Raw genomic sequence first — 23,498 nt, forward strand, 5'->3', positions numbered from 1 at the left:
ACGTACATACACATATGAAACGAATACACAAGGAGGTCTCAAGGTTCATAAAAATATATAAGGTGTTATTTGCATAAAATACAACAATCAGTACAAACAAGACCCTGTGGCGACCCAGACATAGGATGTGGTAGGTAAGGACTTTAAAGAAGCCGGTGCAATCGTTAAGGACATAAAACGAATGAACAAATCATTCTGAAAACTCAGCAGAGTATTAGAAACCATTAAAAAAAGAATGAGACAAACACAAATTCTAGACCAACATAAAAATTGAAGTAAAATATTCAGTGGTTAAATTTAATACCAAATTAGAAATTAAAAAGAAGAGCTGCTACCCTGAAAAGCAGATCAATGGAAACCAAGCCATCTGCACAGGAGAGGTTATTGAGAGTGGTGAGAGACTCTGGTTCTGGTGGGACAATGTTAAAAGGTGACTCACATTCTAGAAGAGATAACACAGAGGAGACAGAAAAAATTTTATAGAAAAAAAATGGTTCCAAATTTCTTAAATCAGTGACAAATTAAATTTACAGATAGAAAAAGCTCAGATACCCTACACAAGAGAAATGCCAAGAAAATCTTACCTAGACACATCATAGTAACACTGCTGAAAGTCCAAAATAAGAGAAACTCTTAGAAGCAGACAGTGGCATATATACACCATATAGAGAGTAACTATGATGTAACTGACAGCTCTATTTTACAAGAGTTTTAAGAAACAGTATTTGAGAATACATTTAACAAAAGATATATGAGAGCTCTGCACTACAAACCAGCAAGCAGTACAAAAAAGAATACTAAACACCAAATAAAAGAGAAATACATCATAGTCACATATGTAAAGACACAACATTGTCAAGATGGCAATTCTTTCCAAATGGGCCTACAGATTCAATACTATCCCAGTTGTAATTCCACAAAGCTTTGGGGGAGAAACTAATGAATCTAATGATATGGAACCACAAAGGCGCTAGAACAGTCAAATCAACCTTGGGAAAAAAAATGAATCATCAAGTCAGAGGACCTACACTACTAGACTTCAAAGCTTACTTTAAAGTTATAGTAATTAGAATAGTGTGGTACTAAGATGCTTTTATTGGTGTGATTGAGTCTATTTCAACTCTGGACCCCATGCAGAAGAGAAGAAACCCTGCCTGGTGCTGCGCCATCCTCAGTTGTTACCCTGTTTGAGCCCATCATTGCAGACGCCGTGTCCATCCATCTCATTGAGGACCTGTACACAGACCAACAGGTACGAGTTCTAACAGAACAAGTGGATTCTGAATAGTCACTGCTGTTGAGTCAACCCTGATTCCCACAGCAACCCTAGCGTCAGGGCAGAACTGACCCTTTGGGTTTCCGAAGCTGCACATCTGCATGGGAATAGAAAGCCTCATCTTTCTTTCTGTTGTAAAGCATCAAGAAGTTTCAGACTGCTGACCTTTTGGTTAGCAGCCCAGGGCAAAATCACTATACCTCAAGGCCTCCTAGTGCCAACACAGGATTGACTAATGGATCAATGGGATATAAGAGAGTTCAGAAATCAACCTCCATTTATACAATCATTGGACTTCTAACAAGACCAGAGACGACATAAAAGGGGGTACCCCCCAAAAAAAAAACCTAGAATTTTTTTCCCAAAGCTACGTAATTTTTAATTTTTTTATTTTTTACAAAACAACTTTATCACCTTCAAAGTACTCTCTGTTATACTTAATACATTTGTCAAATCTGCGATTCCATTCTTGGGAACATTTTTCAAACTCATCTGTTTAGATGGCTGACAGTACCTTACCTCCCTCGTTGTTGTTTTTTCTTCACCTCTTTTACGTCATGGGATCTCTGTCTTTTCCTGTCCCTCTTCAGTCAAGGAAACAAACAGAAGTCGCAAGGAGCGAGGTCAGGTGAGTTAGGTCCGTGGCTGTTTCTTGCCCCAAACTGGTGCACTGAAATAACTATGTGAGCAGATGCACTGTCATGGTGGCAAAGCCAGGCCTTTTTCATGGCACACTGTTACGCAGTCTCTTCAGAACCTCTAAATAGAAAACTTGATTAACAGTCTGACCTGGTGGAACACACAAGTCAACATTTTTGTTCATTTGGGAAGCTGACGGACATCCAGAATGAGGTTTGTCATCAATCAACATTTCACCTTTTTGAAACAAGAAAAACACCGATACAATTGAGTTTTTCCAATAGCACTGTCCTTGTAAGCTGTGTTCAACATCACAACAGTTTCTGCAGCAAGCCCCCTGCCAGCCGAAAACAAAATTTCACAGCCACATGCTGTTCTCTTAAATCAGCCATCTCCAAAAACGAGGTTCGAACGTAACTGCTTTTATGAAAAAAATGCACTGTGACCACAGAGAACCTTCCCAGGCAACACAACTGGGTACAGTGAACTTAAGAGTGAGTTGCTGTATGCTCGCCTAGCAGGAAAAAACATGTACTATGAAAGCTCCGCCCAGCAAAGTTTTTTTTTTTTTTTCAGTTTCTTTGGTACCAGCTTATAAGAAGTCTTTCTAAAAAGTGGTGCTGGAACAACTGGATATTTATATGAAGGGGAAAAAAACAATTTTGAACTATACCTCACAGGAGTCCTGGTGGCATACTGATTTACAAGTTGGGCTGTAAACTACACAGTCAGTGGTTCAAACCCACCAGCCATCATAGCCAAAAGAGTAAAGCATGACTTCGAAGGTTAATGTAAGCACCCTAAAATGTTTGAACTTTACTACTTTGCAAAGCATGGAAGAGCAATAGAAACTTTTAAGCTGAGAATGATAAGATTATAATCTTATTGAGGATCTTCAATCAATGGTGTTAGCAAAATTGGATTTCTATTTACAGAAGAATCAAGCAGAGTCCGTATCATACTTCATGTACAAAAATGTACTCATGATGGATTAAAGACCTAAATGCAAACCCTAGAACTATAAAGATCATGGAAAAAGAGAGAGATAAAGTTAAGGGTGCTAACACATGGCAGAAGTATACTACCAAATACAATGAAAAACGCACACCCAGAAAGGAAAAGGGATGACTGGGACCTCCTGAAAATAAGACACGTACAACAGAAATATTTCATCAAAAGACTGAAAAGAGAACCTACAGACGGGGAAAATTTGAGGGGAATGATATATCGGGCAAAAGATTAATCTCTAAAATCTATAGAAAACTGCAGTACCTCATCAAGAAAAGGGCAAACAATCCAATTGAAAAATAGACAGAAGACATGAGCAGACTGTTCACCACAGGAGACCTCCAGGGAGTCAATAACTTATAAAGAAAGCTAGAGATCACTAGCCATTCAAGAAATGCAGATTTAAAAGATGTGATCCCACTTCACATGAGTATTGATGGGAAAGTTAAAAAATAACACCAGAAAGTAACAAATGTCGACATTGGATCCCTCAGATATTGCAGAAAGGACTATCAAATTGTACAACCACTGTAGAAAGTGGTATGGCACTTCCTCAAACAACTAGAAACAGAAATACCTTATCAGTCAGCAATCCCTCTACTCGGTATAGACCCTAAAGAAACGAGGTACAAAACACGAGCGGAGGGTGCATATCCATGTTCCCGGTAGAACTATTCACCGTGGCAAGAAGATGGAAAACACCAAAATGCCTATCGGTGGGAGAATGGCTCCATCCACATAATGGAGTATTACACAACACGAAAGAAGGGTGATGAAGCTGAAATACCTCATGGTATGGACGGAATTGGAGGGTATTACGCTGAGTGAAGTTAGTCAAAACACAAAGGGCATATACTGTATGAGGTGACATTACTAAAACATTAACGTAAGGGTCATCATACCAAAAGAAGTAAGACTGATGGTTCCAAGGGCAGTAGAAGGAAAAGAGGGGGAAGTAGTAAGGGAGAGCAGATAGGTGTCAAGCAGACGAAAGGAACGAATAGCTAAGATAAGGGAGATGGAATAAAAGGGGGGTCAAGCTAATGGGAGGGTTGATAAATGTTAAAATTGTAAAATATAAAGATGATCATCTGACATGTAAACTCCCACCTAATTCACAATAAAAAGTTGTTTTAAAAAAATGATTATAAAATTTCATTTGTGCGTCTGGCCTGGAACTGAATTCACTCCCATGTGACAACTTTCAGCCGAAGGAGACTGGCCTATAAAGCAAGCAGTAATGCCAGGGAGGCAGCAGCACCCATCAGAACATCAGCTATACAGAGCTCAAAAGGGTCAAACTGACTCAAGGAAAAAGCTCAGAAGGCAGGAAAGGATGCTGAAGGGAAGCGGTAGGAACAAGGAATAAAGTGGGGAAAGTGCTATTACATTGCGGGGATTGCAATCAATGTCATAAAATGCAATGAATTATTGAACGGAAAACCAATTTGCTCTATAAACTTTCACCCAAATCACATTAACGTTAAATAAATGATAAAAATGAAAAGTTTATGTATGCCTCAGAAAAGTTCTTTGCTAACAGTGACTAATTGAAGGAGACATCAATTAGGGGTTTCTCTGATAATAGTCCAGACAGGAAGTCAGAAGGGCTCAACGGTGGAAATGTAGAGAAAGAGATGGAGCCTGGCTCTGGATTATAAGTAGAACTGGCGAGACTCCATAAAAGGTGGGGCTCCACTGGTGTGAATCAAGAACAGCCTGATGATATAAGGAGGAGTATATACATGTATCAAGTGTTTTTAATTTACATTTAAGTCCATGCTTCTGCAGTGTGTGTGATCAACAAAAGTTTTAGCAACAGAGCTGAATATTTTAGGATACAAATCTTAAAAAGGCTATCTCCTTTTTGAGGCCTTATGTACCTCACCGCACCTGCCCACTCAGTGGCAACTAACAACTTATTCTCTGAGTAGAATTAACCCTGCGTTCCTCTAGCATTTTAGATATACTCAAGGTCTGCATTGCACTCCATCTTTCCCTTCCTACTCCATTAGCCTCAGTCCTTTGAGAACAAAGGCGGGGCAGGCTTACACTCAGCAATCAAGCCTTAGCACTCAGCAGTCCCCAGCCAGCAGAGTATGAAGAGCATTTTTGCTCCACTTCAAAACTGCCAGTAAGCTATTAAAAATGAATGACTTGAGCGGGAAATGTGAAAAAACTACAAAATATCCACACTGGGCTTTCTGCTCTTGAATAATTAAAAAGATTCTCCTTTTTTAAGGTAAAACCTATCTCCCATATCTAGCTCAGTTACATTTTTCATGCCCTAATCTCCACCTACACCCAGTGCCTGTCACAAGATGACGGGTCTGGGCACCTATTACCCAGCAGTGATCCCTAATGGCTTCTGCTTTCCCAAGAAATGCATGCTAACACTTCTCTGATCATCACCTTTGCACTCCACGGCCTGAGGGGTGCTGACCTGAAACAGAAGACTTTAAAATGGCACGCACTCCTAAAAGATACCAGTTTCGAAGGCACTAACATAGCTGACCCAAGTAAAATTTTCCAAAATTCTCGTTTTAAAGAGTTGGGTGCTTTCGTCTGCAAATTCTGTACAGGACTAGAACCTAAGTTCCCTGGGGGAGGACGGAGGAATGTCATCAAGAGATGGAGAATAAAGAGATGCCAAAACTAGAAACAAACAACCACATATGAAATGTCCAAACGGGCAAATGCGTAGTCAGAGACTGGTAGCTTTAATGTACTGAGGGAAGGAGCAGTGTTGGCGGGGCCAGGGTTTCTCTTTGAGGTGGTGAAATGGCCCGGGATTACATACTAGTAAGAGTTGCACATCTAGTGGATACACTAAAAAAAATATTAAATTGTACATTCAAATGACGACTATCACGGCGTATTAATTATATCTAATTCTTTAGGTTTAAGAAGGCTAACTACATGGCTGAGCTCGGTGTCAACTTCCTTTTAAATTGCGCCTTCCTTTCCCAACCTCACCCGAAATGCAAGCCAGCTACTGACACAAACAAGCAGCATTTACAGAACGTCCCGTTCTGTGCAGTGGGAATGCCACAAAAAAAGTAGGCATCAGCCCCTCGGGAGGTCCGGGGTGGTGGGTGGGTGGGTGGGTGTGTCCCTCCCAACTGGACTATTTCGTCTCGACCTCTGGCCTCAAGATCACTACGCTGGGCTCTACAACACAATCAACCACCGCCCAGGGTCTTCCACTCCGAATCTGAGGAGCCCCGCGCTCCGCATAAGGCCCAGCTTCGGAACCACCCCAAAATGGCCGGTCGCCCCTCACGACTTACGCGCCCGAGGGAGCGCGCGATGCACGCAGGGAGCAGGGTGTCGGCTAAGCGCAAGCGACAAGATCTTAAAACGAAGGCCGCGCAAAGGAGACTGGGAAAGACGTGCCCGGAGACTTCTGGGAAGAAGGTCCAAAATCCAGGGCAGGCCCTGAAACCCCCGCTGCGTTCCTCCTCCCGCGCCCCTTACAAAGGGAGCCGTGGAAGGCCGAGGAAAATGCCGTAAGGCAAGGCGGAAGAGGGAAAGAACCGCAAAGCAAGCTGTCGGAAGCCGTAAAGCGAGCTGAAAATGCGACATTGAGCTCGGGGATCCGCGGGCCTCTCCGCTCGTGGTTCCGCCTGCTCGGCCCTCAGCACGCCTTCGTTTCGCCTCGGACTGCGTCCTGATCGCTGCCCAGCCAGCGCGCCGAGTGGATGCGGTTGAAGGCGTTCGAATCCGCGTTTCCTGCGCCTTCTTCCTACAAAACCTCACTCCATTCCTAGCGAAGTAAGATCCCTGAGGTGGCTCTCCCAGAACCTGTCCTTGCTCAGTTGGGATATTACAAGAGGATGTAGCTCTCAGGTCCCTTCATAGATCCACCCCCAAGCCGGCACAGCGACCTGTGGACGTGTTTGTTCAGCAAGCCGGCTTTCTCCAACCACCAAACGCATCCAGACGTCACCTGCTGGCTCCCGAGATGGGGAGGGAAATCGGGCTGTGGGGACTTGTCGGGAAGGAGACTTAGAATGCCCCTTGGAGGGGATAACATCCCGCTGTTGTTGTTCGGCCCTGTGGCATCCTTTCTGACCCTTAGAGACCCTGAGTACAGCAGGACACACCGCCAGATCCCGAGCCATCTCCACAATTGTCATGTTTCAGCCCATCTTTGCGGCCACTCTACATGCATCTTGGTGAAATTCTTCCTCTTTTTCACTTACCCTGTAACTTACCTTCCCCAGGGACTGGTCTGATATCCAAGTTCATGAGTTCATCCTTTTTTTTTATATACTACTTTTATTGGGGGCTCTTACATCTCATCACAATCCATACATCACTCCATTGTCAAGTACATTTGTCGCCATCGTCATTCTCAAGAGTTCGTCCTTTTTAAGGAGCATTGTGGCTGTACTTCTTCCAGGACACTTTTGTTTCTTCTTTTAGAAATCCGTGGTATAGTTCATATTCTTCGCCATCATCATAATTCAAATACTCTAATTCTTCTCTGGCCTTTCTTATTCTTCGTCCAGCTTCCACATGCATATGGGGCCATTGGAAATACCATGACTTGGAGCAGGTGCACCCTTGCCTGGAAATATTATCGTTGCTCTTGAGCACTCTAACGGGTCTTTGGAAGCAGATTTGCCCAATGTGAAACATTCATTTGTTGACTGCTGCTTACTTGACTGATGATTGTGAATCAAGGTGAAGTTCCATGCTTGACAACTGCAATCTTTGTTTATCTTGGTCCATTACCACTGTGCACATTGATGCAGTTGGGAGGATATTTTTCCTTTTTTGTTTTGTTTTGGTTTGGTTTACTTAGATTTTTGTTTTCTTTATATTGAGTTGTACTCCAGATTGAAGACTATTTTTTTTTTAATCTTCATCAGTAAGTACTTCAAGTATGCTTTGCGCATAGCGGGCAAAATTATATCGTCCGTATATGGCTGGCAGGTTGTTAATGAAGCTTTTTCCATTTCTGACCATTTTCTTTTGCAGATAGTTCAGATTCTCAGATTATTTGCTCAGCATACAGATTGAAGAAATATGCAAAAAAGATAGAACCCTGATGCACACCTCTGCTGATTTTAAACCATTCAGTATCCCCCTGGCACTTGGTCTATGTACAGCTAACTCATGACTCAATTAAGTGTTCTGGAGTTACCATTCCTCAAGATGTTATCCATAGTTTGTTGTGATCCACATAGATAAATGTCTTTGCATAGTCAATAAAATATAAGTAAACATCTTACTGGTACTCTATGCTTTTAGATCCATATTGTCAGTAATGATATCTCACATTCCACTTCTGAATCCAGCTTGAATTTCTAGCAACAATGCTGTAACCATTTTTTAATTGGCTTCAGCAAATTTTGTTTGCATGTGGTATTAGTGATAATTTTTCAATAATTTTCACCACAGTCTATTGAGTCACCTTTCTTTTGAATGGACACAAATATGGGTCTCTGCCAGTCAGCCAGTTAGCTATCTTCCAAATTTCTTGGCATCGACTAGGTTCAGTGCTGTATCAGTTTATGAAAACATCTCAATTGTGTTTTATCAATCGTCTCACTAATGCCTTCCATGCAGCGTAGACTTCCTTCAATGCCATCAGTTCTTAATCATATATGACCTCCTGAAATGGTTGAACATCAACCAGGTCTTTTTGGTACAGTGACTGCATTCTTTCCTTTTCCTATTGATTCCTCATGCATCATCATTTAATGGTTTGTGAATAGAATCCTTCAATATTGGCCAAGATTTGAATCGTTTCTTTTGTTTTGTTTTTAGATATACTGAGCATGATCTTTATTTTGGGTTTTTTAATTCCAGGTCTTTGCACTTATCATTATAATACTTTACTTTGTCTTTTCAACCACCCTTTGACAACTTTTTTTTTGACAATTTCTATTTAACTCTTATACTTCATCTTTTCTTCCACTTGCTTTAGCTACTAATCATTCAAATGCAAGTTCCAGAGCCTCTTCTGACTTTTTGTTTTCTTTCCATTTTTATCCAGTTTTTAAAACTTTTCTGACAGCTCACATCAGCTAGCTGGATTCATTCCAGCTCCTTCACTGGGGCAGCTTTCAGCCTTCCCTTTATCCATCATGGCAAAGGTGTAGAGGCACCTGCTGCACTGAACCTTGAACTTCACATTGTCCTTATTTTTTAATTTTTTTCATATCTTTGACAGATTTGGAGTCCTTTCACCAAACTTTGAGCAGAAAATCCTTGATTTCCTCAATTTTTTGAGGCATGGTGACAAGGTGTGAACCAGCACAGCAAGAAGTGAGGAGGGCAGAAGAGCTGACATTCATTTGTATCTTTTCTTTCTTCCATGTCTTTTTCATGATGTTTTATTTTCTTCATGAGCGATGCTTGTGATGTCTTCTCCCTACTCATCTGGTCTTCGATCATTACTGTGCAATGTGTCAGATCTATTCTTGAGCTGGTCTCCCAAGTTTAGGTGGTATAAACTCAAGGTCATATTTGGGTTCTTATAGTTTTAATTTTCTGGAGCTTCAACTTGCATGTGAGAAATTGATCTGTTCCACAGTCAGCTGCAGGCCTTATTTTGGCTACAAATATCGAGTTTCCCTTATCTTCTCTTCCCATAGATGTAGTCAATTTTATGCCTGCATATTGTCTCTAGTAAGGCCCACATGTATAGTTGCCTTTTATATGGTTGGAAAAGGTACTTGTAGTGAAGTCATTGGTCTTGCAAAGTTCTGTCATGCGAGATTGTTAACTTCATATCTGTCACCAAGGCCTTCTTTCCTAGCTACTGATCTTCACTCCATGTTTCCAGCTTTCTCATTCCAATCACTAGTAATTATCAATATATCTTGATTGTATGTTTGATCTTCAGATTGAAGAAGTGAGCTGAATTCTTCAATATATCATCACTGGCTTCAGTGATTGGTATGTAAAGTTGAATGATAGTTGTAATAATTGATCTTCCTCATAGGCATATAGATATTATCCTATCACAGTCAGCATTGTACCTCAGAATTGATCTTAAAATGTTCTTTTTGACAATGAATGTGATGCCATTCTTCAATTTGTCATTCCCAGATTGATAAACCATGTATTTGTCTGATTCAAAATGACCAACACCAGTCTACTTCAGCTGTCTAATGCTTACAAGAGAAATCTTTGTGTGTTCTGCTTCATTTTTGACAACTTTCATTTTTTCCATATTCATACTTCATACATTTCATGTTCTTATTAATGGATTTTTACAGCTCTCCTCATTTTGAGTTTTATCCCATCGGCAAATGAAGCTCCTGAAAGCTTTACTGTAAATGCCTCCAAGGAAGATCAGTTGATCCTTCCACTCCTTCCAGTCAGCCACCCTGAGAGGCAGGCTTCCCCAGTTGCATTTGGAGTGCTGTCTCACCTGAGAGGGTCATCTTCCAGCACTCTATCAGATAAGGGACCACCGCCATTCATAAGCTTTTCAGTGACTAATTTCTTAGACGTGAACTGTCCATTCCTTCTTCATAGTCTGTCTTAGTCCCTTGAAAATGGTTGTAGACCTTGAAAGTCTGTGAGTTCAAGTCAGTCAAGAGGCTTCTCCTGATTCATAAAGCTACAAGAGTTACTTCATGAAATTTCCTCCTCGGGACAGAATCAAAGAGTAATAATACTTTAGCATTAAAGAAGAAATCTTCTAACATACCTAGACCCTTTTCATTGTTTCCTGAGGAAAACTTAGTATCACAATGTGTCCTCCTCAAGGGTAAAAACTTAATTTGATTTTTCATTGTTGACCTGGATGTTTATAAATTTTAAGGAAGACTTTGTGCATGTTTCAAGTATAAACACATCTGGACTAATTTTAGTACTGGTGGGGTGTGGTTACATGTTGGGCTGCTAACTGCAAAGTAGCCAGTTTGAAACCACTCACTTCTCGGGAGAAAGACAGGGCTTTCTGCTCCATCACGGTCTTGGAAGCTCACAGGAGGAGGCCTACCCAGTCTTGTAGTCACTGTGAGTAGGCTTCAACTTGACAACAGGAGTTCGGTTTCTGAATTTGGTATGGTTTTTATTTTTGCTGCTTTTTTGCAAGTTTGAAATTATTTACAAATTAAAAGTTTAAAATACTGTCTGTATATGAAATATGATTTTAAATTTGTATTGTATGTATATGTTCCTTTTCTTTAAAAATCCACAAAAATTGAAATATAGACTTAACCATATGACCCAGCAATTCCTTATGCATTTCCATCTGCCTCCACAGTAAACAAGGATTGTCTTTATTATCAGAAAAAATAATAATTTTAATGACAGCTGAAGCATTTTTGTTTCTACTGGCATATGTCTTCAGTACCAATACCTGTGGAACTAACACCTGTGGTTTTTGAACAACTTCCTTCTGAAATGCTCAGGTTTTTAAAATCATACTGTGTCCTAAGCAGAATCCTTTGAGGTGGAAACCGAGCATTTTGATTCATACTTCACAGCAGAATACTATTCCATAACCTTAAAGCACACTCCTGTGGGTTGTCCAGATTCTAACTCTTCCAGGACAGCTGGTGGTTGTTAGTGTGAATCTGCCTTCAAGCATACCCTCACATCTTGAAGGCAGACATACTAAAAATTAATTCCTCCTACCTGGGATGTCATCCCAGTGCAATGAGAACCAAATAATTTGCTTTTAAAACCAAAAGGGGAAGGAGGTCCCTAGGCCGAGAGGTTCAGATCCAGTCCAGACCGTTCCAGAGTCGCAGTGAGCCGCACTGCCAACTGCCTCGTTCCACTAATCCTGACGCTTGCTCGACAGGCATTTGTGTCAGCCAGGCCACAAACTGAAGCCCTTCGATTTTCTTTTGTGCTTTCGCTACCTCCTTCCTCTCGCACTAAAAAGTAAACTTACTGTTGGCAGGTCCCTGGACCAGCAAAAGTGCGTGACATGGGGCGGACGTCAAAGGACAAGCGGGACGTCTATTACCGCCTGGCCAAGGAGAACGGCTGGCGGGCCCGCAGTGCTTTCAAGCTCCTGCAGCTGGATGAAGAGTTCCAGCTCTTTCAAGGGGTGGTGCGGGCCGTGGACCTGTGCGCAGCCCCCGGCAGCTGGAGCCAAGTCCTGAGCCAGAAGATTACGGACGGACACGTGGTGGCTGTGGACCTGCAGGCGATGGCCCCGCTTCCAGGTGTGGTACAGATCCAGGGCGACATCACCCAGCTGTCTACTGCCAAAGAGATCATTCGGCACTTTGAGGGCTGCCCTGCCGACCTGGTCGTGTGTGATGGGGCTCCGGATGTGACTGGCCTCCACGATGTGGATGAGTACATGCAGGCCCAGCTCCTCCTCGCTGCTCTGAACATTGCTACCCACGTTCTGAAACCAGGGGGCTGCTTTGTGTCCAAGATCTTCCGAGGCCGGGATGTGACGCTGCTCTACAGCCAGCTACGCGTCTTCTTCTCCAGTGTGGTGTGCGCCAAGCCCAGGAGCAGCCGCAACTCCAGCATTGAGGCCTTCGTTGTCTGCCAAGGCTATGACCCGCCCGCGGGCTTCGTCCCAGACCTGACCAAACCCCTACTGGACCACACTTACGACCCAGATTTCAACCAGCTAGACGGCCCCACCCGCATCATCGTGCCATTCGTGACCTGTGGGGACCTGAGCGCCTATGATTCCGACCAGAGTTACCCCCTGGACCTCGAGGATGGCTCAGAGTACCAGTACACTCCACCCACGCAGCCTCCCATCTCTCCACCGTACCAAGAGGCCTGCACGCTGAAGAAGAAGGGGCAGCTGGCTAAGGAGATCCGCTTTAAGAGTCCCTATTAGCAGAGTAGACATGTTGCCCCAACCCATAGCTGCCCTACCATGCCACACCTAGCTGGCCTTTCAGGTGGAAGACAGTGATGTGAATTGTCATAGTAACACATTAAGCTGGTTGAACTCAGAAGCTGTTCGTTGTCAGGAGAGCCAGAATTTGTATTGATGAACTTGGTTTCCAATATTCTAATTTCCAATACCGTCATCTCATCAAGAGAGCCTGAACCTGTAAGCAGTCCCAAGTGGAAATAGCAAAGAAATATTGCAAACAAAACAAAAACTGTTGTTTTTGCACCACAGATGGAATTTTAGAGTGAGATCTTGCCTCTTGTCTAGATAAACCTTTCCAGATGTGTCCTATCATGTCCAGAATTTACCTCCGAAGTAGAGGTTCTGAACCAGGATAAAAGTTGAATATTCATGAACTTGCTGAAGAAAAATATTACGTCTTGATCGTCATTAAGAACTGAATTCCATTTCACTCCCAATTATGGATGCTGGCAATGAGTCGTAGTAATAAAAGTACTACTTGCAACCTTCTCACCTATGCAAATCGAGTCTTTTCTAGGTTACATTGTAGGTTTGGCAGGTATTTCCAACTGTTCTTCACACTCATTACTCTTACTTTGAATCCCTGTCGACATTGTGATTTGAATACTAACAAAGAAATCCATATATCACTATAAATTTTAAAAACCAGAAAGGAGGAATGTTCAGAAGGCAAGGTGGCAATCTGAAATATTTCAAGAGATTATTGATCTTTTGTTCCTGTAGCTCTTTGGTATCGTGGCACACGAGCAACTATGAAGTCTCCCCATCGCTCTATTTTTCTCTCCATCCCACCCCATCCTTGCTTCTACTGATTTAGCAGAAATGAACTTAATGGTCATTCTAAGACTAGTGAAAAATTGATAACCAACTAGCCACTGTTCAGGGTTTTTTTAATACCCCAAAACATAGTATATGTGGATTGTTTTGTTTTTTTAAAAAACATTTTATTAGGGACTCATAAAACTCTTATCACAATCCATACATACATCAATTGTATAAAGCACATCTGTACATTCTTTGTCCTCATCATTTTCAAAGCATTTGCTCTCCACCTAAGCCCTTTGCATCAAGTCCTCTTTTTTTCCCTCCCTCCCCACTGCCCCCTCCCTACATGTAGGTTTTAACTCCAGCAATAAGCCAAAAGATTCTTGTAAATTTTTTTTCTTGTACATTCTGTGGCCAGTTTTTTATCTAAACAAGCAATTTTGATAAAAAGTAGTAGTTATCCAGTAGAAATCTTCATGTTATGTTCCTTCAATAATTATTCACGGAGCCCACCCTGGGCATAATGTCTAAGCGTTAGGTTGTTGTCAATCCCATCTGGGGTAGATCTACCCTACTACAATGTGAAATATCTGTATCTAAGATAACGCACTTCAAGGGTGGGGGTTTAGCTGGATGCGAGGCAGTTTGGAGAAGCCCTGGCTCTTCCTGTTACTGCCAAATCAGTCAAGGTATAGAATGAAGTGGACCCTTTTCCTGTGATGTATCTTCGTATTTCTAGAAGTCCTGCGAGACAATAAAGTGGCAGAACAGACGTGGGTCAGCACAGAACCTGTTGGAAGAGAGAAACCAGACCAGGGCTGCCACATAACTTTTGATATTTTAATTTCCAGAGCTTTTTCATTTACCTTCCATTTCAGTAAAAGGAATTAAAGAGTCTGGTTTCGCAAGAAGTGATTGTGTGCTCATAGACCTTCCTCTGCTTTCATGCCATTGACTTAAGTGTATTTTCACCTTGAGGAAACCCTTACTTTTGCCATTGCCATAGCCTAACTGATCATGACAGCCCATGAGAAGCTAGATTAGAGAGTACAACTATTGAAAATAAGGAAGATTGTGATGGTGAGTTTATGTGCCACCTTGGCTAGACGATGATGCCCAGTTTGGTCAAACACTAGTTAAATGTGGCTGTGGGAGTGTTGTGTAGATGTGATTAACATTTAGAAGCAGTTGATTGTAAGGAAAGAAGACTACTCGATGATGTGGATAGGCCTCATCCAATCAGTTGAAAGTTGTAAGAGCAAAACTGAGGTGACACTGAGAGGAAGGAATTCTGCCTCGAGATGTGGAAATTCTGCATGAGTTTCCAGGCTGCCACCTAGCATTAGATGTTAGACTTGTCAGTCCCTACAATTATGTGAGTCAGTGTTTTAAAATAAATCTCTACCTGCCTTTCTCTTTTTAACAGTTGTTTCTCTTGAGAAACCTGACAATAGTAACTAAACATTTAAAAATATAGTAATAAGAGTGCTTATATGTGCCACATCCTGTTTTAAGAAGTTTGCATGTATGAATTCCAGCATTCTAAATGAAATGCTTTTTTTTTATTGAAATGCTTTTAAAATGGAGATAACCTCATGAAGTAAGAGCTACAATATTCATTGAATGTAAAATGTTCTAAGTTTTAAGGTTTACCATCATTTACCACCCAGAAGGAGGAGGGAAAAACCTCCCAAGCAACAAATACTTTTTTTTATATATAACTAATCCAAAAGTTACTACTCCACTGCTGTTTATAAAGGAGCCCTGGTGGCACTGTGGGTTAGACATTAGGTTGATAACAGTAAGATCAGAGGTTCAAACCCACCAACCACTCCATAGGAGAAAGATGAGGTTGCCTGCTCACCCTGAGTCAGAATTCACTTAATGACAATGGATTTGGCTATTTTACATAGGAGCTCTGGGAGGCTCAGTGTTCGACTGCTCACTTAAAAGTCAGCATTTTGAATCCCACAGCCACGCCAGGAGAGAAAGGATGAAGCTGTCTGTTTCTGTAAATTTCATTGATGTTGTTAACAGCTGCTGAGCCACCCGTGTGGTAGCCCCATCCACAGTGGAAGGAAACCCTGTTCTTCCCTGCACCATCCCGCAGCAGATTTCACATCAGACCACTGTGATTCATAGGGTTCTTATTGACTAAATTTTTTATTAAATACTTTTACTGGGGGCTCTTACATCTCTTATCACAATCCATACATTTTCCAGTGTGTCAAGCACATGTGTACATATGCTGCCAATCATAATTTTCTTTTTTTTTTTTTTTGCATTTTTCCAAATACACATTTTTAAAAACATTTTATTAGGGGCTCATACAACTCTTATCACAATCCATACATATACATACATCAATTGTATAAAGCACATCTGTACATTCTTTGCCCTAATCATTTTCAAAGCATTTGCTCTCCACTTAAGCCCTTTGCATCAGGTCCTCTTTTTTCCCCCTCCCTCCCCACTCGCCCCTCCCTCAGCCAATCATCATTTTCAAAGCACTTTTTCCACTTGAGTCCCTGATATCAGCTCCCCATTTCTTCCCCCTCCCTCTCCTGTCCACCCTCCCTCACAAACCCTTAATAAGTCATACATTATTATTTTTATATCTTACATGGTCCTCTGCCACCCCTAACCCACTTTTCCACTGTTCATCCCCCTAGGAGGGGGTTATAGGTTGATCCTTGTGATCGATTCCCCCTTTCTCCCCCCACCCTCCTCTAATCCTCCTGGTATCTCTACTCTCCTTGGCCCTGAGGGGTTTACCTAGCCTGGATTCCCTGTGTTTCAGGCTCTCATCTGTAGTAGTGTGCATGCTCTGGTCTAATCCAATTTGTAAGGTAGAACTGAGGTCCTGATAGTGGGGGGAAGGAAGCACCAAACAGTTAGAGGAAAGTTGTGTGTAGTTGCCAGGCCTGTCTTCTAGTTCATCTTAGTCTGGAAGCTCTGCTGAAACGTGGTTACATATTATATAAAAAATGCATACATACATATATAGGGAGTGAAAACATGGTAAAATGTTAACAGTTGGAGAATATGAGTGTAGGGTTTATGGATGCTCGTTGGACTACTGCAACTTTTTTGTTGTTGCAACTTTTCTTTAAGAATGAAACTGTACAAATGAGATGCTTTTAAACATAATACTTGCCTTACCCACCTAACAGAATTTGGGGAAGATTGAAGTCTCTTGAGGAGAGGAGCTTTGTAAGCTAAGTATTACAAACATAAGCATAATTATTGCTACTGAAAATAGCTTTAAAAAGTATGGAGCACTCTACAAATATAAAATGATTGTTTTTACTGCATTTTTGTAGCTTCTACTGAGAATAAGTTTAGTTCTATATCCATTAGCTCAATTCTTACTCCTTTGAGAGAAGGGTTTTTACAGTCAAAAAGGATTACCTCTTGGTTTTATAGCTTCAGGAAGGTCAGTGATCAATAGTAACTTAATTGCCTTATTTATTACAGAAAATCTATGCCCTGAAAAAGTATCTCTTTGTTCTGCATTCACTGCCTGAGACTAAATGGCCTCCTAGTCCCTTTCTAATACTGAAATGTCCCAATTCAATGAAAGCAATTCAGGAAAGCAGTTGGTGGAAGGGTTTGTACCATGCCCCATATCATTCCATATTTGGATATATGATATGCTGAGCCATTGCTTGCTGCACCTTAATGGCTATGTACATGTGAAATTTGTACTAAGTCTCCAATTTACAGAAAACAATGTACTATGGATGGAAATGCTCCACTTTAAAACCACTATGTCAGCGAATAACTGGGCAGAATACACCTTACTATGTTGTAACCAAAAAAGAAAAAGATAGGCATTCTCCCTTCAGGAGCTCCCAGCCGAAGCATGATGCTACTTTCTTTGATACTATGTGCTAACTGATTGAACTACAGGAGACCGCACATAGTAGGCACTCAATAATATTGAATAAATAAATCTTATGTACATAAGGGATTCTACACATTTGTTGCATCTCCTTTTTAATCATTTTATTAGGGGCTCATACAACTCTTATCACAATCCATACATACATCAATTGTGTAAAGCACATTTGTACATTCATTGCCCTCGTCATTCTCAAAACATTTGCTCTCCACCTAAGCCCCTGGCATCAGCTCCTCATTTTTCCCCCACCCTCCCCGCTCCCCACTCCTTCATGAACCCTTGATAATTTATAAATTATTATTTCCTCATATCTTTCCCTGTCCGACATCTCCCTTCACCCACTTTTCTGTTGTCTGTCCCCCAGGGAGGAGGTCACATGTAGATCCTTGTAATCAGTTCCCCTCCTTTCCCCTATTTCTGATGTGTTTCATCTTTTGCCTTATCCACTAAACCTTAAGAAGTAGCCTTTGGGGAAAAAATAGATATGTAAATATATACGTATATAGAAAGGAGCCTTAGTGGGGAGTGGACTACACATTAGGCTGCTCACTGTGTGATCAGCATTTTGAAAGCCCAATCTTTCTCCCTTGGAGCTGCTGGTGGTTTTGAACTGTCAACCATGTGAATTGCTGCCCACCACTTAACCACTACTCCATCAGGGCTCCATGAGTAAGAGTTACAGGAGAAAGATAAACTTTCTACTCCTGTAAAAATTTACAGCTAAAATAAAATTTTAAAAATTTTAAGTTACAGCCTCAGAAACTCAAAAAGGCAGTTCTACTCAGCCCAATAGGGTCGCTATGAGTCAGAATCTGCTTGATGGCAGTGAGTTTATATATATTAAAAAGATCAAGTATCAGCAATTTCAGGGTCAATCTGTAGCTGAACTAATCCATTTTATAAATCCATTGTATTGTAAGCTATCATCCATAGGAGAAAGGTAGGCTGTCTGCTCCCTTAAAGATTTGCAATTTCAGAAGCCTTATTGAGGGTCACTATGAGTTGGAATTAGCCTCATGAAAGTAGGGTTTTTTTGGCTTATCATTTATTCTAGCAATGATATATACAGATATATCTATAGCCCTGGCTTGTGGGGCAGTGGTTGAGCATTGGGCTGCTAACTGAAAGGTCAGCTGTTTGACATCACCAGTTATGACAAGGCAGTCTGCGCCTGTAAAGATTTACAATTCTATGTTACCCTGTAGAGTAATCAGAGTCAACATGACAGCAATGGTATACCTATCTGTATACATTTGATATGTTGGATTATCCAGACTGCTTGCTTTCCTTTCCTTCTGAATGATGATTTGGCTTTTCCATAGCTCATTAAGACCTTTGCCAGAAAGTCGCCAAAGAAGGACAACTCTTTTGCAATAGCAGTTCTGGTAAAACACTAAGTAGGTTGACATCATTGCCTTCAATATCATCTGAAAATTATCTGTAGATTTCAAGTCCGTGAAATATCTGTTCCCTTTGGTGCCAAGTAGAATCAGGAGTTGGTTAAATACAATTGATCTTGGGTTAGCAAAAAGAATCAGTGGAAATAATTTGCCTATCATTGGCAGAAAGAAAAGCTTAGGCACTATTGTTTAAGTTTTGAAAAAAATATCTGGAAGAATTTGGGCTCTGTGTTTGGTATCTTTTCAGTCTTTCTCTTTAACAAATACTTTAGAGCAACAAGTGATCCAAAATCAGTGGCAAGGAGGGTATGAGAGGCCTGGTAGGGATTCAGCAAGGGCAATGTAACCGAGAGAAATTCCTGAAATCCAAATGAAGGCTGAGCATGATAGTGGGACAAGAGGAAAGTAAAAGGAAATAGAGGAAAGAACTAGGTGAGAAAGGGTATTTATAGAGGTCTAAATACTGGCATGTACACATGTAAATATATTTACATAGAAGGGCAGGGAAATAGATCTACATGCATATATTTATAGGTTTAGTCTTAAGGCAGCTGATGGGCATTGGGCCCCAACTCAAGTACTTACTCAAATGCAAGAACACATTCTATTAAATTGGTATTCCATGATGCACACCTTCCTGACACGGTTGCTGAAGAAAAATGTGTGCATAAGCAAATGTGGTGTAGAAAGCTGATGGTGCCAGGTTATCAAAAGATATAGTATATAGGGTCTTAAAGACTTGAAGATAGACAAGTGGCCATATAACTGAGAAGCATCCAAACCCACATGGAAGAAGCACACCAGCCTGTCTGACCACGAGGTATAGAAGGGACCAGTTATCAGATATCAAAGAACAAAAAATCATTATTGTAAATGAGGGTGAATGCAGAGTGGAGACTCAAAGCCCATCAGTACGCAACTGGACACCCCCTTACTGAAGGGTTGTGGGGAGGAGATGAGCCAGTCAGGGTACAGATGAAACATACAACTTTCCTCTAGTTCTTAAATGCTTCCTCCCCACCCACTATCATGATCCTAATTCTGCCTTGCAAATCTGACTAGACCAGAGGATGTACATAGGCACAGATAGCAACTGGAAACACAGCGAATCCAGGACAGATGACCCCTTCAGGACCAGTGGTGAGAGTAGCGATGCCTGGAGTGTGAGGGAATGTGGGGTGGAAAGGGGGAACCAATTACAAGAATCTATGTATAGCCTCCTCCCTGGAGGATGGTCAGCAGAGAAGAAGGCAGGGGAGACGTCGGACAGTGTAACATGACAAAATAATAATTTATGAATTATGAAGTGTGCATGAGGTAGGGGAGAGTGGGGAAGGAAGGAGAAAATGAGGAGCCGATATTAAGGGCTCAAGTAGAAGGCAAATGTTTTGAGAATGATGATGGCAGCAAATATACATATGTGTTTGACACAATGGATGTATGTAGGGATTATGATAAGAATTGTCTGAGCCCCCCATAAAATTATTTTTAAAATACTTCAAATATATCTATTTACATGCAAGTATCCTCTTTAAGACTGAATTCCTGGTAGGAATTTTGTCTGGTGCTCAGCCCAGAGAAGTTAACCCTTAAACATCTATTATGAAAAATAATAATAATAAACTATTAATGCAAGGATCACTTTTGTCTGTTCAACCCTCCAAGGAACAAATCAAAACCAATCTGTTGGCATCCAGTTGAATGGCCCTGTAGGAAAAGAACTTACTTAATCTATGCCGGTGAAATGATGTAACTATTTTATCAGTTAGAGTCGTATCTGTTTACGTATCCCAGAAACCCTATTAGCTACCTACCACCATGGCCTTCTAGTTGATTCTGACCTATAGCAGCCCTCCCAGACAGAACAGGAGCCCCAGAAGCATACTGGGTTACATGTTGCCCTGCTGACAACATGAGGCTTCTGCTCACACAGAGTTACAGTCTGAAACCCACCGTGGCAGTTGTACCTGTTCTGTAGGGTCTCTATGATCCAGATTCCACTCGATGACAGTGATGAGATAGAACAAAGCAAGAACTACTACTCTGACCTCACTCACTACTAACTAACTACTACTACTAACTGACCTCACAGTTAGCAGTCCAATGCTCAGCCCACTGTGCCACCAGGGCTCCTTTAGAAACTATGGTGGCCAAACAAAATGGAAGTCAATTTTTCTCACTTGGTAGGGTAATAAGTCTAAAGCAGGTATTGAAGCTTCTTAGAGTCATTAATGTCTCACCTCTCATCTTTTGGACTTGCCATCTTTTTTTTTCTTTTTAAAACCATTTTACTGGGGGCTCGTACAACTCATCACAATCCATACATCCATCCATTGTGTCAAGCACATCTATACATTTGTTGCCATCATCATTCTCAATACATTTGCTTTCTACTTGCGCACTGGGTATTGGGCTTGCCTTCTCACCAGGTGACTGTTTGCCTTTTGGTCACAGTATGGCTGCTCCATCTCCAGTCTCACATCCATGTTCCAGACAGCAAATAGATGAAAACACGTTAGCTGAGCCTGGTTCGTATAAGAAACTTCATCAAGTCTTATACTTATAACTCAGTGGTCAAAATGGTGTCACCAATTCACACATTGTTAGGTTATCCAATAAGCAAGGTAAGCATAGATTTACTTGTGCTTACTTACTAAATCTGTGGTGAAAATGTGAAGTTCTCCATCACATCCAAGATTCTGCTTCTCAGTATGCCTGGCATCTCTCTCTCTCTCTCCCAGTCCCATAGCACTTTCCTAAAGAATCAAAGCCTCTTTTGAAATTTCTAACCACTGACAGGGAGGGAGTACCCAGTAAACAAGGTTAGCACAGGTTTACTTGAATTTATTAATCTGTAGTGAATAGTTTCCAAATGTCAGTGAGTAAGGACACATAAGCCGTTAAGTTAAACTAAAAGCAAATGCAATTTATGGAAGATTCAAACCACTTAGAAGAAGAAGAAAAAAGAACCAGATCACATCCTATCTCCCAAAGTGGAATCAAGTGTGCTAACATGGAGCAACATTAAAGGCGCTAAGTGGAGCAACAGAGGCATCTTTTTGAAGTAAAATCAAGAACTAAGGATGCACTATTCTATTGGAAATTGCAAGATCAGAGAAGCCAAAGGCAAGATAACTCAAAATAAAGCCTTCACAGTGACTGGTTAGAAACACAAATGTCCTCTATTTGCATTGGTTAGTTTAAATACCCGACTAAGGCAGGTTTGACAGATTGGTCCCCAGGGAAGTAGCTTAAAACATTTCCTGCAGGCGCCTGAGGAGATCTCTGATAGGGGTTTTGCGTCAACAACCTCCTGTAGGAACACTTTTTCCTTATCTTTACTTTAACCGCATATATACTTACATCTGTCTAAGAGCTTGATGGCTGCAAGAGGAATAGGCAAAAGCTGAAATGGAATTGTGGCTCGGAACTGTCGCCCTCATTCTGGTATGTCTTCACGTAGCAGACAGGGCCACCAGCGCACCTCCAGAAACTACAGGGCTAAGCCGAATGGAACCTACAAGGGTAAGAAGTCTACAGCTGGTCCTGAAGCTTCACGAAGCCATTCGTGCCTCACCTCGCAATGGTTCACTACAGATCAGTAAATCTGTACTTAGCTTGTTTATGGGAAAATCTGCTCCTGCAATCACCCCCACCATTCTGAACTACAGTAGGATTCGGTAGGTAAGAGAGAAGGGCAGAATAGTTATTGAGTCAGGCAACTGGAAGTGCCTGCCAAAATCATTTAGAATGTCTATACAGAAATCGTCTTTCTTCTTTTTCTTATTCCCCAGACTACTCCCTTTATTTCCATGAGCTGCCATCATGACCTTCCTCCACAGCAACAGCGGGTCAAACAGAACACCGCTGTGAGGGTGGTGCAGGACTGGGTGGTGTTTCGCAACCCACTCAATGACATAACATTACCCTAGCAATTAACCTGATGTGTTGAATGTATAACTATTTTGGTAAATTCTTAAAAATTGTGCACTTTGGCTTTTTGTATGTAATCATCTTTATTGAGGTATAATCTGTTGCCTTCATTTCCTACTGCTACTATAACAGAAATGGATAGCTTTAATAAGCATGCATTTATTTTCTCACTACTTAGGAAGCTGTAAGTCTGAATCCAGGACACTGGCTTTTTCTCTGGGGAAGATTCTGTCTCAGTTCCTGTAGTCTATAGGGATCACCTCATTTTCTTTCTTTTTAAAAAAAATAAATCATTTTATTGGGGGCTTTTACATATATTATAGCAAAGCATACATCGTTATCTCAAGAGGACATGTACAATTATTGCCTTCAACAATTTCAAAACATTATCTCTCTTTTGTTCTCTTTGACATCAGCTTTCCTTTTTTTTTCCCCCTTCCCTCCCCTACCCTGCCAACCTGGGGACCCTTAAATTAAAATAATGCTAACAATAATAAGTAGCTGTCTTGATAGGCCAACAAGTTTGGGAAAATGTATTTTAGGAAGGTAATCAGAATAATAGATTTCATGGACATATTTCATGGAAAAAGAGGGAAAGCAGGAAAAGATAATGGGTACAGAGAAAAGGAGGGACAAGAGAGACAAAAGATTTGGGTATGACTTCAGTGTGGGTGTTGAAGTTCTGTTGCTAGTGCACCATGTATACTGCAGAGGGGGAAGGAGGGAAACCCTTGTTTATGCGAG

General features: G+C 41.3%; 2 protein-coding genes across 3 annotated transcripts in view; one reads left to right on the forward strand and one right to left on the reverse strand.

Annotated features, from left to right (window-relative positions):
• Window positions 1-6,366, reverse strand: part of RAD52 (RAD52 DNA repair protein) — a 34,173-nt gene extending 27,807 nt beyond the window's left edge. The window contains exon 1 of one of the 2 annotated variants that reach the window (XM_075552239.1): window positions 6,214-6,366. The gene's annotated coding sequence lies outside the window, so the exon portion shown is untranslated. Of the gene's footprint in view, window positions 1-1,795; window positions 2,109-6,213 lie in introns of those variants that run through there. The other variant, XM_075552238.1, reaches the window with a different exon arrangement.
• Window positions 6,367-6,407: 41 nt separating this feature from the next.
• On the forward strand, window positions 6,408-13,249 carry LOC142450388 (tRNA (cytidine(32)/guanosine(34)-2'-O)-methyltransferase). The gene is made up of 2 exons (XM_075552240.1): window positions 6,408-6,697; window positions 11,802-13,249. Exon 2 carries the CDS (start codon window positions 11,829-11,831, stop codon window positions 12,708-12,710), a length of 882 nt encoding a protein of 293 aa, XP_075408355.1. The 5' UTR covers window positions 6,408-6,697; window positions 11,802-11,828; the 3' UTR covers window positions 12,711-13,249.
• Window positions 13,250-23,498: the final 10,249 nt, after the last annotated feature.

This window comes from Tenrec ecaudatus, chromosome 6 (genome assembly GCF_050624435.1).
Source record: "Tenrec ecaudatus isolate mTenEca1 chromosome 6, mTenEca1.hap1, whole genome shotgun sequence".
In the NCBI taxonomy this organism is placed as follows: domain Eukaryota; kingdom Metazoa; phylum Chordata; class Mammalia; order Afrosoricida; family Tenrecidae; genus Tenrec; species Tenrec ecaudatus.